Source organism: Chamaea fasciata, unplaced genomic scaffold, assembly GCF_029207755.1.
Source record: "Chamaea fasciata isolate MVZ Bird 193981 ecotype frontalis unplaced genomic scaffold, bChaFas1.0.hap1 SCAF_1, whole genome shotgun sequence".
NCBI lineage: Eukaryota > Metazoa > Chordata > Aves > Passeriformes > Sylviidae > Chamaea > Chamaea fasciata.
Window position 1 is genome coordinate 67,188,578 of NW_027094086.1, and position 18,990 is coordinate 67,207,567.

Below are 18,990 nucleotides of genomic sequence, written 5' to 3' on the forward strand. Positions count from 1 at the left end.
AGGGAAAGAAAATTATCTCAAATCAAATGAAACTTTATTTCATCAAGGTCCTACTGTCCCTCAAACATAGTAACCCCAATACAGTCTGGATGTTCAAGCAGAGAGTAGACAAGACCTGGCCATGGTGAAGAAAGTCTTAGATGCAAAGGGTTTTTTAGCTAATTAACACAATATCAGAACTGCTAATTTAACATTTTTTTCCACCAGAAACCCACGATTATTGAAAAAGCTTCACTTTACCAGTTTCATTGTCACTGGTTAACTTGTCCTCTCTCTCTTCCCTCTCTAAAGTGCTGCTTGCTGAGGATATACTGGATGCAGAACAGTTGTCTTTTTCATTCACTTCCTCATTCTGCCTCTCCTTTTCACTGAGTATTGCACTTTCTTCTGGCTCTCTCTCTGGTCCTTGCTCCACCTCACTCTCTGGTCCCACCTCTGCAGCCTCTATTTCCTTGGGTGTCTCCGTTCCCTGCTTGGCCTCAGCCTCAGCCTCCTGCTCTGGTTCTGGTTCTGTCTCTGTCTCTGGTTCGGGTTCACTGGCACTCACTGGTGGAGAGAACAATGGGAGAAAGAGATTCACTTAACAGCAGAGCCATCTCAGGTTCACCCCTCTAAAAGAGAGTGACGTGAGAGTTGTACAAGTGCCTTATGGAAAGAAAATAAAATGCAAGTCCATGTTATGCTCAGGAACATTAGGAGCAACAGACTGATGGATGTTGTGCGACGACAGCATTGCATGTGAGAGCAGCCTGGCAAGCCCCCTCACTCGTTGCCTGGAGCCAGCCCACTATTTTTATACATACTTCCACAGCTGCAAGGTTGGACTTGCACAAGGATTTGAATGAACCAGCAGAAAATGGGCATCTCACCTGAGCATTGACAACTCAGTGCCTAGACAGAGCCAGGAAAGAAGAGATTTAAAAAAAAAACAAAAACAAAATCAAAAGCAAAAAGGAGGGTGATTGTGGCTTTTGGTTGAATTTTCTTTGAGTTCTGGAAGAGTTCTTTTTTCACCTGATGAGGAACACTTCAACAAAAAAAATACAAATATTAGTTTTAATAACACACTTGAAAGGCACAGTCTGGAAATGGCACTGTCACACATTTGGCTGACAAAAAACATATGTTGTTTCATGCACATTTACTTCAGAATAGCCACATCAAAACTGAGCAAAGTTTCCAACTGCTTGGCATATGATGAGCTTTTTTATCAGTTGGCACACAGCAAACACTGTTGATGGTACACTTGGTTTCTTCTTCCCTGCTTTCCCAGTAAAAATAATTTATTCACCTTTAGGGTTTTTAGCAGTAACAGCAGATTTTCACATGCAAATATTCTCTGCATGCTGCAAAGAAACTGAAGAGCATTCACATCAAGCAGCTCACAGTTCTCTGAAACCTGAAATGGCCATGCAAAGAGTGGCAAAAATGGACATGCACATTAGCTCTGCATACTTCCCAAATTCCCTCTGTCTAAATCTTGTGTTGGGTGACTGAACTATAATGACCAAGTCATACTTGTTTTGTCCCTTTGTTAATATTTTTCATTACAATACTGCAGAAGAGTCTACTGGACTTCTCATTTTCTTTGAATTACATGAAATACAATGAGAATTTCTTCAGGTACTACATGAACCTTTGAAGGAAAAAAAACCCCACACTAAAATACTGGAATGCAATCCAAATATTTCAGTCCTCTAGTGAGCAGGTGAGTAGATTTATCCTAAGTAAATATAAGCCAAAATAATGAAGACCACATTCTACTTCATTGAGAGCATCTAAAAGTCTAATACTAGATATGCATGCACCTCTGCCCATGACTCGTTTCTCTAAAAGTACCTTACCTATACTGTATGACACTGCCTAGGAGAGAATCAAAATTGCAGAGGGCTGTCAAGAACTTGGCAGACACTGCAAATCCCAATGATGTGTTTCTCACTGCAGCTCTCAGTGTGTAGGTATAGAATGAGAACATATTAAAGTCAAGCCAAGATTTGAATATGACTGAGATGGAAGCTTAGGAATTCTTCAGCAGTTCCTGGAAGTAATGTGGTACTTTAGCAAGGAAGATTCTCAGCTTGCCATAGTTCAGTGGTCCATATATACAAATATGACCAATTCATCCATGAATAATCATAACTTCATATGAATTTTAGATATTTCTCTCTAAAAAACCCCAAACAAACCAACTGTCATGCAATAACCAAAAACGTCAACTCCAACAGCTCAGATGAAGAAAGAAGCTCGTTAAAAAATGGTCAGGACTCCTAATGCTTATTGCAACTTTGTCATCATGGAGCTGCACTGAAGAGTCAATAGAAAAACATCAGAGGAGATGTAAGAAATGCTTGAGAAAATTTGAATTTTCAAGAGAATTCCAGATACTCTTCTAACATGAAATATTTCACACATACCAGAAACATGCGGCCAATTAGCAAAATCTAATACATAACAAAGAGGAAAGAGCAATATACTGACATGGGCTGCTCTTTTGAGTTCAAGGAGTAACAAAATCTAAGTACTGGAACAAACCAAGGATATTTGACAGCTGCTGTCTCTCTTTAGGGATAATATCAAACCATCCCCCTACACCTCAGATCACTCGAAAATAGTGAGCTAAGTACAGCAGCACTTCCCTTAAGAAGCAATGCAAAAATCAAATCTTCCAGGAAACACTGTCAAGAGAACAAAGCCAGCAAGCTAGACATGTGTCCATCACTTGCATTTCCATCATGTAATCCACTGCAGTGATACACATGAGAGTTTCTGAAGATGTTAAAAAACACAATTCTCAGTGAATGCTTGGTAGTGACCTCTTTGAAGCGAGCTTAAACTTTCAATCCCACATATACTGGGTCCATTGTCACACCAGACAAAACACTATTCTAAGTGGCAACCTTACAGATGTCAAGAGAAATAAATAACTGACCAGGCTCTGTCCCCTCTCTTCAGACTTCTGCCGGTGGAGAGTGTAAAGACTCAGAAAAGCAAGCCTGGTCAAATCAAAAAACATCAACAGCAAAGAAGGTGTGCCTGAGATGTAAAGAAGCATGATACCTTTATAAACTGATCCCTTCTGAAAAGCAAGCCTAAGAACTTATAATGCAGTAGAGGGATATGGACATTTCCTTTAACACTCAACTATAAATCAACTTTGAAGCAGACACAAGATGCTGTATCCTGCTGATAAGAACTCAACCCTCCAGTCCTATATGCCCTCAGAGAGAAGAAATATCCCTTTGGGCTCACATCTAATCCCCTGTCAGGCTAATTGATTAGCCAACCACATCCTCATCTATTTTCTCTGCCTTCCACTTGGAGGTGTGAGATACACATGCTGAGGGTCTCTTGCCGATGCATATAGTAAGTCTGAAATTGTCTATGTCTGTCCAAGACCTCTTGGTTCAATTTTTCAGGCATTGCCTAAAGTCTTGGCTGTTATCTCCCTTCAGCTATTCCCGCATAGGAATCCTCTTCCTCTGAATTGTGCAGGGACTCCTTATCTCTCCCCTCTCTCACTCCAATATTTTCCTCCCATTCTTTGTGTTGGTAAGAACAGGTGCAGACTGAACTGGCACTTTCTTCGTGCAGTCAGAAACAATCCTTTTCTGTCCTCCCACCCTAGTTCCTCCTCAAACTTTCTGCATCATGGTTCCTTTGGCTCTGCAACTGAGGCTGCACTGGTCTCACTGCATGCTCATGCTCTGGTGCTTCCCCATCTTATCAGTCATGCTTTGGGCAGCATTTGAACCCTGCTCAACTACCACTATGTTCAGAAGGTCTCCTACTGTTCACAGCGTGCATTTGGGTTGGCCTGGTTACTTTCTCAAGTGCTAAAAAAGCTGCTTCTTTCAGCAAAGGGTTCACCTGAAATTCCTTTGTAGATTGATTTCAGAGATATCTCACTTATTGTTGCTCCTTCTTTACTGCATACTTGCACTTAAAAAATATTCTCCAATGAAATTACTAAAGAGTAAGTAGCTGCTCTGAAAAAAAAAGTTCCTTTTTGCAGTTATAGGACTGCCTTCATTTCCTCTGAAACCATAATACAAGTTTTACAAGAGTAAGTCCTACAAGACTTGATTACTTCAGTGGAACCAATTGTTTTATATGAGAAAACACTTCACCTCAATAAGTTCAGATTTGTATATTGGGTAATGGTACTGACACATTTCACAGTGTGAGACAAAGTTCCAGAGACAGAATCTGTTTCCTTCTTAATACCAGTAGGTACTGGACGGCCAAAGGATATTTCAGCACAAAAAGAATAAAACAAATCTGGCTACAAAAATCCCTTATTGTTTTGCTAGTAGACGAATGCTCTTTTTGCCTTTGACCTCAGGTTCTGAATTCTGCAGATGAATATCACACATCTGTTAACACCATTCTTGCAGAGTCTTTAGAGCATCCTATGCACAGAACCAACAAAATGTTTTCCTTCTGCTGTTTCATTCCTGCTTGGGAAGATGGTGAACCCCATCCTAAAAGCAACTGCTTGGGGTGCAAGTAATCTGAGTTCTGTCCATGGCTCTGTTTCAGCTTTTCTTACAACTGGCTTGACCAAGTTAATGTTTCATTTTCTCTACCTATAAAGTGGGATTCATAACCTTTCCTAAAAACAGCAAAACTGAGATTTTAATTCAGTATGGAGCATAAGAAGTCAAGTAACACTATGGAGACCATGACACAGTGTCTACATTAAGCCTGTCCCCCGCTGGCAGACAGGCAATAATATGGGCACTTCCAGATGGTGCGTCCTGCCCACATGCTAATGACTTCCTACGACCTTTTCAACACTTTTGGTAGGTCTGAAAAAGCAGTCATTCCCCATGCCCAGATCCCACTGAAGTATATAGATTTTAGGCCCCTGTTCAGGTTCTATCCTGGCCATCTGCCCGCAGCTGCCCTAGGCTGGAAGGCTACCCTGCCCCATCCATAGATTCTCTCCTTGTGGTCCGTTTGCCAGGCTTCCAGGTGCTGCCCTCCAACACCTACTATACTGCCAGGAGTTTTAGTAGAGATGTCCTGTCTACTCACATGTTGATAGCTTTGCCATATTCTGGCTGTCTGAAGCTGCCCTGTACACCTGCTCTAAATGTATTCTCCAAATGGTTTGTGCTGCTCCATTTCACACTGCAATTTTTTTTAATGCTTCCAGGAGAAATATGTTAAAATAATCATCACAAGAGATACTTGCTCCCTACCCAGCTCTGAAATCCTAATGGTGGAAAAATCCAGCTTATTTTCTCTAAAAGCAATATAGAACTAAATAAAATGGGTGTTGGGATGTTTCTGACTATCAGTATTGGAGGAAAATACCTGTGGTTTCTAAGTTCAAATGATTCTACTGAGACTCTTAAGGTTCCAAACAAGAAAACTGGGGAATATAATTGGGAAAATATATAAAACCAAATAAAATAAACTTCACCTACTTAGTACGGTGAGGACAAACATATGCAGCATTCAGTGTCTGTAACATTTTTCTTAAATTGCCTTGCTTTATAGCATGCTACCAGCCATAACACTCCATAAAACCAAGCAGTGCAAGCTACAAATGCATTAATCACCAATAGCATGTAGCAGGAAATCAAATAAAATAAAAATGAGTGATGGTGATAATTTGCCCTTGACATGCATTCTAGTTCCCAATGTTAATGCAACATCATGTGGTGCAAATATAAATCCGTATGGCATGTGGTGTTTTGAAGACTGAAGGAGAGGTACATGATGCAAGTGGCAGAATGACACACAAACACCGACAAAAAGCAATGCTTTGTACACCAATAAATTATATGACACCAAACCAACTGTGCAAACAAAAGTTATACTTTCCTTTTTACTAATTGTCTGTGGTCTCTTTTAAGTCCTTTATGACTTGTGCTACAATTTTAAGAATTTTTCTTGGTATTAAAAATAATCAACACACTCCCCCTGCCTTCAATTCAAGACCTTTTCAGTTTTTCACATTCACCCTGTGCTCCACTGGAAGGTTATTATAATCTTGGCATTCATGTGTTGCATTTCTTTCAGAGAATCCACATACGCAAAATCTGTTGGCAGCAATACTGTTGGTCTAGTATTCAGTAACTCCTCATATATAAGGAATATGACACTAAAATTGAGACTCTCTGCATTCTCTAATTATTCCATTTGAAGAGCAACAGATAATGATAGTATAAATCATAACAACAATTATCAGTGTATCCTAATATTGAACAAATTAGGTGATATCCAAATAAATGTAAAAAAATAGGCAATTTAGGAAGACAGGATGGAACAATGTAGGACCGTTTACTTTGGCACCTAATAGTATTCTTGCATTCATGCATCAAAAATCATCACTATCCCAAGAGAAACTGATGAATCCAGCATTGTTCCCCCTGCCCTCCTTTTCACTTACCTTCTGAGGGCTGAGGAGTTCCACAAGGGATGGAAGGAGTCTTCAGCTCTTCCTGGGACTCTCTGGATGCTGGGCTGACACAATTGGGTACAGGTGAGGATGGAGCTGAAGGAGATCTCAGGTTCAAGGACAGCTCACTTCTGCCTCGGCTGACACTCCGACTTTTCAGCTCCTTCTCATACTCCTCTGCTGCCAACTTCTCCAAGTATTTGTATCTGAAAGTTAAATTCCAGAGGGTTTCCGTAAAGAAAAAGAAGCCTGTGGCTGATGCTTGTTTATGGATGAAACACCTGCAGAGAATGAGCTGACTGCCTGACACAAGGGGTACAGCACTGAACTGCCTGCTTGCTCAATCTGCCAGAAAGTGCACACCAAAGCAGACTATTGCCCTGAAAAATGTTAAATTGCTCTTTACCAAGCAAAAGCAAAAAATCAGCAGAGTTAAAGCTTTAGCTATAGTATTTTGTCTGCACAGTCCTCCTTTTTGGAAGCATTTGTCTGTCCTTCTTTTCACCCTCCTCCTTCATCTCCTCCTCCTCGTCTCAGCCCTCCCTCTCCCGAAACTAAAATGGGGAAAAAAAAAAAACCAAAACAAAAAACCAAAAGAAGAAAAACCCCCTCCAAACCCAGAGCCCCTTAATACTGATGCAAATTGCCAAAATCTGAGACTTGCTGTAAGGAGAGGAAAATGCAGCAAAAACACAAAAACAGATCTTCCTGAAAATAATACCAATAATAAACTGTTGGATTTACTATCTAAAGATTCTGAACCTGCTTCTATTTGCTCTGAGAGCAATGCACTGGAATTCACTTTGTTCTCTCCAGAGCCTACAATGGAAAGTTTCTTTTTTTTTATTCTGAAAAATTTCTCTGCCGGACTCAGACATCCAATAGCTTGTACCTGACGTCACATGTAGTTTATTCATCAAAGTCATTTTAAAAGAACAAAGATACATCTGTTTTGCATTTTAGGCAGGCAGAACTCACTAACTGTTTATTAAGACCAGCTACCAATCATATTCTTCATAGTATGCTTTATACATTTCGACCAAAATAACTTTTAAATATGTGCCTGTTCCAGATGTCTGCTAATTTTATCCACCATTATTTGCTAAGGAATAAATTCATGAATACAGCTGGATCGGGCGTTAGACTGTTTGCCTTATCCACAAGTGAGCTGTTAAACAGGTTAATCAAGACTACTGCTTATGTCACTGAAACACTCTGGTCATTCCCTATAACGCACTGCTGTAAACACTTCATAACAGTGAACACCTCTCCTCCCCCTTCTGCACCACTGACAGCACAAATTAGTAAGAGGGTGCACTAAAAGCAGGCAGGGTAAAGAAGGCAGCCATATGTGGTAACAAACATGCTTAGTACATATGGTAGCCACACACGCATGCACATTTGCAAATATCCATATAGAGCACAGAAATGTGTCTTTGAAGAGCAGTCCTTGTGTTTTCAGAGGCAATTTGCCTTATTGCAAACAGCAATAAGAAAGAACAAACTCATTTTCTTTCATTCCTCCAGAGGTATGCACAGGCTTTGAACAAATTCTGCAAGAAAAGGAACCCCTACAGACTCTGGATGAAAATATAACTAGCTACATACTTGCATGGTTATAAAATAGGAACTGTTTACAGTTCTAACATGAAGCCAGTTCTCGAGACTGAATCTTGCCTTTTCAATAGAGGGGAAAGCCTTTCTCCGGCATCAGCATGATGTTTTGTTACAGTTCATGAAGCCACTCTTTCTTTGAACATTGGTCACTTATGTACGGTGCCTTCCACCTCCTCACAAGCAGAGCAGATGGGATTCCAGACTCATAAAGAGCCATTCAAATTGATCACTTGGCACAAACAGGTACAGCCCGGCTGGCTGCTGCCAAGGGGGTTTTGCAGTTTGCCAACAGACCGCAACAAAGATCTGGATGGATCCTTCTATAATGCGGGGAGCCACAATGTTTTATTGTCCTCAGTTCTTTTTCAGGTGCTTTAACATTTTCTGTAGCTGTGTGCTGCACCGACAACCAGCAAAGCAGAGACTATCATCAAGAGGTGACTTTTCAAAATGTATCTATTATACTGAAACAAAAAAGGGAACCAGAACAGCAACTCCAATGGCAGCACATCAGCAGAACTAGTTATCAAATGGGAAGCTTAATAAATAGGTATAACTGAGAAATAAAAAACATCCAAGAATCAGCTATTAATGCTTCACACTTGATAAATGAAATTATTTAGGTTATTTTTTTGTTTCTGACAAATATCTTAATAATGAATGAATGCCTGCAGCAGATACACAAGGTCATATAGAAAAAATCTGAAGGAGTTGAAAGGATGAGCTATCATACCTCCACTACAGGACTGACAAATTGCCCTTGTGTATTCTGCCATATTCTTTTAAATCATGGAAACTTTCAGACATTATCTCAGCTATGCTGACTCTTCTCTACAAACAATGAGTTAAAAGTCTATGGCTATCCATTTGGTATTCCTTATGAACTAACACTGAATTTATCATCTTCAAGTAGATGAAATTATAATTCTGAGTTCTCTAGGTATCTGAGTAATGCTCCAAGGGCAACTTAAAATGTTAATGTCAAGAAAGTCATGGGGACGGAGAGCATTTGAACTGTACCTGACACCAGAGAGGGCTTGAGAGCTCTCCTTTCTCCATTTTATTCATTAATTACTACTGGAAAACACCCAACCCAGCAAAGGGAAAAGGCCTTAAATCATTGAGAAGCAAGAACTGATATGGGGGAAACATACAAATCAAATTTTAACTAGGATTTTAGGCATCTTGATAACAGGATTTTCTTAAAGTCTAAGCACTCTCCTAAAACAAGTTATCATGCAACTTGCTATAGGAAATAAAATTTCATTTGTGCAAAGGTGTTTGCAAAAAAGTAGTTATATAATGCCAATGTAATGGCACGACTGGTGCACGACTTCATTTGCAGAAGTTTTCTCCAATATTTATGCGCTGTAAAAGCAAACATGTCTTTCCTTTTTATGAGTAGGAACTGAGAGTTTGACAGTCAGTTCAAAAGAGCCCTGAGGATAACACAACATTACTAATGAATGGTGAAATAGTCTCAGATGGTGCAGCAGTGATGGTGAACGCTTCCCCAAAAATACTGCAGTTGGCATTTTTCCTTACAACTAGAAAGTTCTGGAGAACTCACTTCTAATTTGTTTCAAAACTTGCAGATGAGCGTGCTCGCTGAAAAAACGTTTTATTCAGCTCAAATCAGTGTATGATGCTTGTGTGCTCAGATGCATTTCATTTCAGAAAATGCTTTAAATTATTTGTAATTGTTTTGACTGGAAGCACAATGGAAAGCCCATCTTCCTTTTCTTAGTCTTAGAGATATTAAAATATTTTTTTACTATTAGCTACTTCAGCTTCAACAGATAAAACTTCAGTCTGCAGAAAAACTGTCTCCTGTATGATGATTTGGTGAAAAAACCCCCCCTAAAACACAACAGCAACAACAACAACAACAACAAAACCCCAAAAACAAAACCAAAAGATAAACAACTAAAAAACCCAACCAAGTAAAAGCACAGCAATACAATGATTTCTGTGATGTCTGCTCTCTTATTTTGATAATGTAATTTCAATTCTTGACAATCCAAAAGTATCTCCAGAGAGTAATCTCTAGAGAACTACAAAAGCAGAACTGAAGCACTCTGGATGATTTTTCATCTGTTTGTACAGAAACTTGCATATTTTCCAGGTAAAAACAAGCACTCCCTCCAGGATGCAATTACTAACAGAGGTAGAGATGAAGCTACTGAAAGGCAAAAGTCCTTAGCTGAGTATTCCTTGAAAAATATGCTTTCATAAGCACATACCTCCCAGCTTAGCCCAGAGTTTCTAAACTTGTTCATTGAATTAAAAAAGGGAAAATAAATCCCAAACCCTCAGTCCATTTAAATATGCTATTTAAATAAAACTAAAACAATGCCCCAATGATAAACACTGCTAATCTTTGTAATTTACTTGCTGATGTTTAAAGAGATTGGCAAAGAAAACTTGGCTCTGAAAGATAAAAAAAATGCTGAGAGTGGGTCAGAACCATTTTCATTAGCCTGTCACTGCAGTTTTGCAATGCTTGTGACCCTAATTTCCTTTATCCTCAGTTGCCTTTTCTGACCCTCCAGAAAGCTTGAGACCCACTGGGTGACAGACTTATTCGATTTATAACTCTACTAAATTTGGGCAAATTTCTGAGGCAAATGGGGTAAGCTTATTTCCCACACAAATAGATAAAAGATCATCAATCATTCTTAAGCACTCTCACTGCTCTTCATTTATTGCTGTGCTTACAGCTGGACTTCATTCTGCTGTTTAACAACTTCTTTCTTATAGAAGTCTTTTGGAATAAATTGTTCTGTGCAAGCAGAGTTAAAAATGTAAACATACGACAGCTCCACAGTAAAGAATATAGGAAGTGCCAACAACCAGAGGGAAGGATAGGGAAGGATAGGGAAGGATGGATGCATGACATACAAACCTCTCTTCTCTTGCTTGTCTCAGTTCTTCTCTTTTGTCTAAATAATCACGGCTAGAAAGAGAATTACAGTAAATTGCAGCAGAAACCAGAAGAAAAAGGTAAGAATAGAAGTATAAGTACAGTAGGAGAAACCGAGAGTGGTACACAAACTGACTGGAGACAATGAAGGCTGCTGTCAAAAAAACCTGGTTTTTTTTGCAAAAATTGCTGAAAAGTGTACACTTATGCATGCATACACCACCAAAAAGGTAGTTTGGAAGGTCATTAAAAGTAATCATAAAAACACCTGCAAAAAGTGAAAAACCTGACGCATGCAATGAAACCTGCTATCTGAAATGAGAATCAATGAACTGCATTTATCCACAGCAAGCAGGCACATGAGTGGCTATTAAACCATCCTTCATTTTCTCCATCTCAGAATGCCTCAGAAAGACAGTGACTGCAGCCCCTGGCAGGATAGACCGAGGCAGAGAACAAACCTATTTGCCTTCTTTCCAAGGAACCTTTCCTTATTAAGTTTTAGTTGCCACGGCTGGAAACAGGACAGCAGACTGGTTTACTGAGATGGACAATTCTGCATTTCAAGAAGGTGCATGCAGCATCACTGGACAGATAACAACTTTTCTCTTTCTTATTTTTCACCTCGAGCTTTAGATACAAAACTCCTTTTTTTTTCATGTCAGCTGCCACTCCCACAGCTTTTCAAATAACCCATATATTTAACTTTTGCCAAGTCAAGTTTGCTGGATGCTTGAGTACTATGATTTTGGACAGGCCTGCCACATCCACAAACATGGATGCAAATTTAACTTGGAGAACAGCAGAACCCAGCAAATTTCCACCCTGTTTCAATATCACGGCAAGATGGTTCCTTTCAATGTATTTTTAATATTTAGTTGAATCTGGTAGACAAAACGGATGAGACCTTCATCTTATCTGCTAGATTCTTTCACAGTGTAAGCTGTGAGTACCAGAAAGATTTTCAGAACTACTCCTTCTATTAATAATTCCTTTTTTTCTCTTTATTTTGTGTCATTATATGAATTACTTTTCATCTATTGTACCAATAGCTATCAATCATCCGCTTGAAAGTGGTCTTCAAAAGTCCTTTAACAGGGAACACATATTACTGTTTCAGGCCACCTCCACAGGCTTTGAATTCTGAACTGGTTATACTTTTACAGTATTTTAAAAGTATTCCAGGAAATCTTCAGCAGGAAAATTTTAACATTACTCTTTCCTGTCTGACAACTTTCACTCTTCCCTACAACTGAAAAACAGCCACTTTATTTTAGGACATATTGCTTTACATATGCAAAGGATGCAACAGTCCTTCTACTGAGAAAAATGTTCATTCTGCAAAGCATTCCCTTAGTTAGCAATAACTTATGAAGCTTTGTAGCTCCTCTCCTAATCCTCCAGCTCTCCTGTCCTGCAGCTCTTTCACAACTAGTGATGCTCTTCTTTAAACTATCCTCAATTTGTCAATAATGGTGCCAGATCCTAGTGCAATGTTCTTGAGGCAGACTTGGAAAGAATGAGATAACAAATGAGTCATGATGGTAAATCCAGTACGGCTCACGAGTTTAAAGACTGAATTGCAAGTGCTATTTTTAATCAAAAATACATCTTCAGAGACTGGGTTTCTAGCCAGACTGATGATATGATAATGAAATCCCAGGAACTCTTATGAAACTGTTCATGACTGCTTGCTGTGGCTTTGTCTTCCTCCTGCCAGACTGTTTAATCAACTGTGGGATGCTGTCTGTTTGTGAAGTCTGGTGGCTTTGGAGACCCTCTGCTCAAACAAAAGTTACAACTTTTGGGTAATCATAAAACTCAAATCCAAAAGTTGAAAACACTGGGCATTGAAAAATAATCTTAAATATGTAGCACAATCATGACATTTAGTGAATTACTTTCTGACTCTGAAATAAAGGGATGAAAGTGTGTATTTTGAATTTTTTTTTCTGACTTTAAGAAACCTCGTTTAGTGACAGAACAACTACTGTAGCCAGCCTCTACTGAAATGTGCAGATCTGTTATTCAAACAGGTCTATCTGCCAAATGCCCTGTTGTCATTTTCAGTCTGGGAGTTTCCTTTCTGAAAGATCATGTTGGCTGTCCATGGCAGCCTGCTGCAGCCTGATGATACCACTTAGAGGGAGGGTTTTTGGAAGAGGCTGGAAGACTGCAACCTTATTGTTTCTGTTTCAGGGGAACTTGGGCAGCTGTTGGCTGCCAAAGATCCTATTATGGTACTCTTCCACCTTCCCTCTGCCTCTCATTTCCCTCTAAACTAGCTATCTTCTGGAGCCAGGAGAATATCAATCAACCACTTTTAAGTTACTCCTCTTTCCAAATTCACAGAATCACAGCCTGTTTCCACTTCTTACTAAAGGGATGATTACAGTGAAAACAATCCTGCATACTAATAAACAAGCTAACATGAAACCCTGTGCCATCTTTTCCATAACTACCAATTCTAAGGCTACAAAACATTTATATTATCATTCTTTAAGTTATTACATTATGTATTCTAACTACTAAAAATAGGCTTGCTTTTCACTTCTGTCTGTGAGGAAACAAATTGTTTTCTTAGTGTACACTCTTCAGACTGAAAGCAAACGATTTCAGGTATAGATTCCGTATCTATCCTTGGCCCACTGCAGTCTTTGTTAATGTCTCTGCTGGGATGGACTGAAGAGGTTGAGGGGGCTTATCTCTTACTATACTCAGGCAGCACACCCTGGGATCCCAGATCACATAACATTTTCTCAGATGTGAAAATGCAAAGTCTTGCATTGAGCTATGACATTTGTCTGGCCAAGGTTTGAACAGTAATTTTGGTCATTACCTTCTGCCAGTTGTTGATTCCAGGAGGAAGAGACACGTGTTTAGAAATGCAGGGAAAAGTAGTTAAAAACCACTACCATACAGCAAGACATTTTTACTTCACATAACTTTAAAGGAAAAAAATGTTTCAGTGCTGCCCCTTCCTCCCTTCTTGATACCTTTGTCCCACTGTTTCACCTTCAAATCCTATGCCTCACTGAGATTATAATTTGGAATTTGGTGAGTATATTAGCTAATAAAATCGAGCCTCTGTACATAACCAGGCAGTATAATTGGCTGCCTTTAAAAAATTGCTTTTTTATTAAATATCAAAATTCATGATGTGTTTAATCTATCAATTTTTAAGACACCTAGATCAAGAAAAGTATCTAAGGAGACAAACTGTTCATCAATTCAATTATTTTGCAATTGAATGTCTCAATGATTGATCAATCTATCACACATTAAAGCAAGAGACTGAGAGCAAATTTGGGTCCTACTTGAATTTGTTTCTTTCTTCACGTTCTATCCTTTGCAACCTTTCTTCTCTCTCCTGACGCCGTCTTTCTCTTTCTGCTGCCAAGGACTCCTGGTGCTGCCGAAAAGATGATGTAAGGAGACCACCCAAAGCTGGCCTGCAGAAAAGGAAGATCAGATTTCTCAGTGTCACTTTTATTGACTATACTGGCAAAAAATGAGTAGCAATCATTCAGCAAGTAACATAATCCCAACCAACAGAATGACATGGCAATATTTATGTATGGATCTTTCAAAGCATTGGCTAAGTGTCTTCTTACTAAATTGATTATAGATTCTGTGATGGGCTGAAGAAAAACAATTAGGATAGGCTTCCTAAACACCCAAATTTCTGAAGCACAAATAAAGTATGTGTAAGAAATTCTTCAGTCTATTTCAACTGCAATATTGTCTAAATATTTTTTTAACTTTATAATACTTTTAATAGAAAAGCTGAATCCCGTTAAGGGTTTTTGAAGTTTTAAGGAAAAGAACTGTTATGCAACAATGTTAAAAATGGATGTCACAAACTCTTCAGAATCCTCTATACAGAAAAAAACAAAAATAAAGGAAGATGTCAGAAGTGCCCTAGAGAATTTAAATGCTCTTTTAAGTGTCATGCATATTTTTCCTTTATACATTAATACATTTGATTATCATGATTTCCCTGCTGCATGTGCTGTAAGAGCAGGGTGAATCTCATATTAGAACATATCAGTAAAACACAAAGGGACAGTCTTCTCAAATAATTTTTGAAAACTATCAGAAATGATGGCCTCTACAGTAGAGACTTTTCAAATATATAAAGCTACATTTACATTCACTTATAGTTTGGTGTTGACATAGACTTTTTTATTGGCTTTACTGTAAGTAGTACTTTGTCTGGGAGAATCGGTCCTCTCACAAAACCGTCCCCCAACCGGCTGGTATTGGTACCACCAACCTCTCACAGGGAAACAGAGTGAGCTCAGAGTAAACGTGTCTTTCTTTCTGTCTCTTAGACAGGAAAAAATCTGTGTCATACAGGGTAGCTTTGTACAGATGCACACTGATTGAATTAGACTGATAAAATCAAAAAGACATAACTCATGTAGAGCGGTTTCTGTGCATTGTTGTAACATGAGTTTTGCAATGAAAGGATTAATGAGAGAAATAGATACTGCCTTTTGTGTAAAAAGAAACTAAACCCTGCCTGCCTAGAGGAAAGTTCCTTAACCAGTAATGCAAACCTGAATAAATTTTCCTTATTTTTAAGAACTCAGATCCTTTCCCTTATTTATTTACTTGCCTATGGCTGCAGTGTAGGCATGTAGCGTAATGGCACCAGTTCACTAGTGAAAATAGATGCGAAAGAAGACAAAAATATTAATGTAAACCTATCTTCCCCAAGTGTCTATGTCTGTACAAGCAGGAACACCACAAAACATAGCCATTTCAGCCCCACAGGCAGCAGGGCAGCATGAATATAATGTCAATAATTTCAATAAATTGAATTTCAATATGTCATATCCCACCCGCATAAACATTACATAAGATGGTATAAAACTTGATATTCTGTAAGAGTCCCTGCTGGCACTTCTCCAAAGCTACAGTATCAATGCTGGATCACACTCAAACCCATAAAAATCTCTAATATGCTTCAGCACTAAGAAAAGGGGGGGGAAAATCCTCAAACCCTGACAGTCAAGTACGTGTGGAGAATTTTCCCTTGAGCATATTTTAAATTTATTTTAACTTTTGACCTCTTAGTGCATGTTGCAAGAGAAAGCTTTTAGCAGAAACAGTAGCACCACTGTACTAAAATTCAAAAGCTAGAACTCCATCCCATTAGTAGCATGAAAAACCATGGCTATATGGTTGGATATAACATCAGAAATTACTCTTGGAAGGGGAAAAATGAACAGTGCCTCCATGTGAAAATATATGGAAATTAACTGTGAGAGATGGCAAAAGAGGGTCCCTATGAAGCCTGTGTTTTCATCTGTTTTGTGTAGTCAGCTTGATATCCCATTCTGCCCAGTAGCCATGAAGTCTGCAAACTCCATATTTTGAGTCAAAGGAAGGTATGGCTTAAAAGAAGACTGAAGGAAAATCAAGGAGAAGGATGGAGTGATGCTGAGAGACCAAAAGAGTGATTGTAGATCTGTACATCATCTAGCAGGTTGGAAACCTTTAGCTCTGACTGAGCTCTTTGAGGCCCTACAAAAAATGCACATTCTTATGCAAGGGATTACAGGGAAATCACATGGAGATGCACAGCTTAGTCCTGCAAACAGGATTCTAAGCTAACCCTGGTAGTAAAATACCTCCACATACTAAAACATCTTTTTTGGAGGTTTGATCTAGCATAGTTTGGCTAGGATTGCTCACTGGATGAAAATTTGCAGATGTACGAAGAGCTGGATCACAATATAAGTAGAAGATCCACAGTCATTTGTCCAGAAGAAAAGGCAGTGTCCAAAGAACTGAAAATGTTAGCTTCCCATCTCTTCAAAATGAATCCAATCAACAATAATTAGTCAAAACTTGGAATTTCCATATTTCTCACTGGTTATGAGTGCATACTTCAGCTGAATTACAAGCTGCAGTACAATATGCACACACATACCTGGTTCAGTTCCTTTGTCCCAAACACAGCCATGTTGTGTACAGCAGTTTGTTGCATGAAATAGTCAAATCTAACCAAGCTGCCAGAAGGTTCTGTTCACAAAGGTCATAATTAAACTGACAGGAACATGGTCAGCTGTCCCCTTGTGTGACACTGACTTCTTAAAGCACTAATAGTCAAGGTTTTGGGTCTTCAGTCACATTTAGAAAAGGGCAGGCAAAGAAACAGTACTGCTATATAGTAGCTCAGTTAGTGCTCACTTAGTGGTTACACCCACTCAACCACACACATCTGCCCTCGGCGGGGACCACACCTCACACCAAATGCTGAGACCAGCTGCCTTATGAAGCCTCATAAACTCACAGCCTCACTGATGCTATCAAACACGGTAGCTCAACTGTTGTTTGGGTGCACCAATACTCTTTTTAATGTGAACTGCAACTGTAGATGCACAGTTTTAGTATTTAGTAAATTCTATTGGTAATTCTCCACATGTGAATAAACTAAACCTGGGGTAAGAGGGTTGCTTTCAGGGTGTATAAACCTGTAAAGAAGCCAGAGGAAAAGCAAGAATTAAGAGCTATTCCTCAGACATTCTAAACAATTTGAAAAGGGATTTGTTTATGTACAGTTTGTTGACAAAATCTGATTTTTGTTTCTGTATTATCCAGACAATAACACTTACAAGGTAAATGCTCCCTTTCAATGGATGCATACTTGAATTGCAAATGGCACTATGACTGGCCAAACCAGCTGGTGGGAAGGTTTGGGCTGAACCTTGGGTAATTTTGTTGCTTTGAAGGGTGTTTGAAGGGTATTTACTGTTTGAAGGGTGACAATGCCTTCAGGCCTCATGAATTTTTAGGTCTTATTGCCGCAGGCTGCATTTTAAAAATGGATAAGCAAGAAAAAGGCTAAAAAAACTTCTGGCATTGAATCAAAGGTGATACGAGATTTTAACAGAAGAGAGAGTGTGAATGCTCAGTGAAAGCATAATAGAGCGATCACTCACAAAGTGGGGTTATGGCTAATACACGCCAGCATTTTAGTGCCTGTGTTGTATGTTACCAGCTGGTAATATCAACCATTTGTTCAGCCCCACAAATACAATCCAGAAGGATGCTTACTCTGATTACTATTTTTAGTTTTGTAGAGAATGCAAGGCTATTAAGAATGGACTGTTAATTTAAAAAAAATTAAGAAAAGCTTTCCCATGCCTGCTGTTAAAACCAGTAAAAGCTAAACAAGTGATGTTATTACTTTCTCATTCCAGAAAGAAAATACACAACAAGAAAGCGTCTAGGTCTCTGGATTTGTGAATAGAGCTCCTCACCACAGCATCAGGACACAGGGCCAAAGAGGTCATTAGTAACTTACCTTACTGGAAGAAGAGATATGAAAAGGAAAAAATAGGGGGGGGGGGGGGGGGGGCTGGTAGGAAAAAAAAGGCAAAACATATACTCAGAGCATAGGATTTGAAGCCAAAATGTTGACTGTAGGCCAAAGCTCTTCTGAATAAAAATTGAGCTAGCCTGACCTACAGCATTTAACACAGCAGTGAAATAGTAATCATTATTATAAGCACAAATAATGTGTTCAGGCAGACACAAGATCTCTCACACTTTTTTTGCAAGTTCTTACAGTTTTCTCTAAATACTCCATCACGGACTATACATTGTGAAGGGGATTATGCCCTGAATTACTCTAATCGTGTCGCAAACTGAAGAAAATATTTCTGTCTTATTGAAAGTAAAACTGAGATTCTAAACTTCAAATGTTCTTGAGTCACGTAAGCTCTGAGATACTTTTTTGTGGCTGCCTTTCCCTCTGTTTAGCTGAATTTTTAAAATTTGCTAAATATAAATGGTTATAGATATATAATATATAAAGAATACAAAAACCAAATGTATAGTTCTAGGAGCTAAAAAAATTGAGAGGAAATCCCTTTAGATCATAAGGTTAATATTCAGGATTGTCTTTAATACAACGTGGGGCTGAGTCACTAATAACTTTAATAAGGAAGCACTAATTACCTAATTTTGCAAAGTGCTCCTGTTCCAGCAGCCATGGGAATGCTACAGGGAGGGTTCAACAGTAGGA

At 38.9% G+C, this 18,990-nt stretch overlaps 1 protein-coding gene across 6 annotated transcripts in view; it reads right to left on the bottom strand.

The window, feature by feature from the left end:
* Nucleotides 1-18,990, bottom strand: part of FHOD3 (formin homology 2 domain containing 3) — a 374,111-nt gene that overhangs the window by 67,177 nt on the left and 287,944 nt on the right. For 4 of the 6 annotated variants that reach the window (XM_066185497.1, XM_066185478.1, XM_066185456.1 and 1 more), the window contains 4 exons: nt 14,267-14,401; nt 10,932-10,982; nt 6,401-6,615; nt 241-546 (listed from right to left, as the gene is read on the bottom strand). In XM_066185497.1, coding sequence (XP_066041594.1) covers nt 241-546; nt 6,401-6,615; nt 10,932-10,982; nt 14,267-14,401 — 707 coding nt within the window. The remainder of the gene's footprint in view (nt 1-240; nt 547-6,400; nt 6,616-10,931; nt 10,983-14,266; nt 14,402-18,990) is intronic. The other 2 variants (XM_066185488.1, XM_066185464.1) reach the window with 1 other exon arrangement.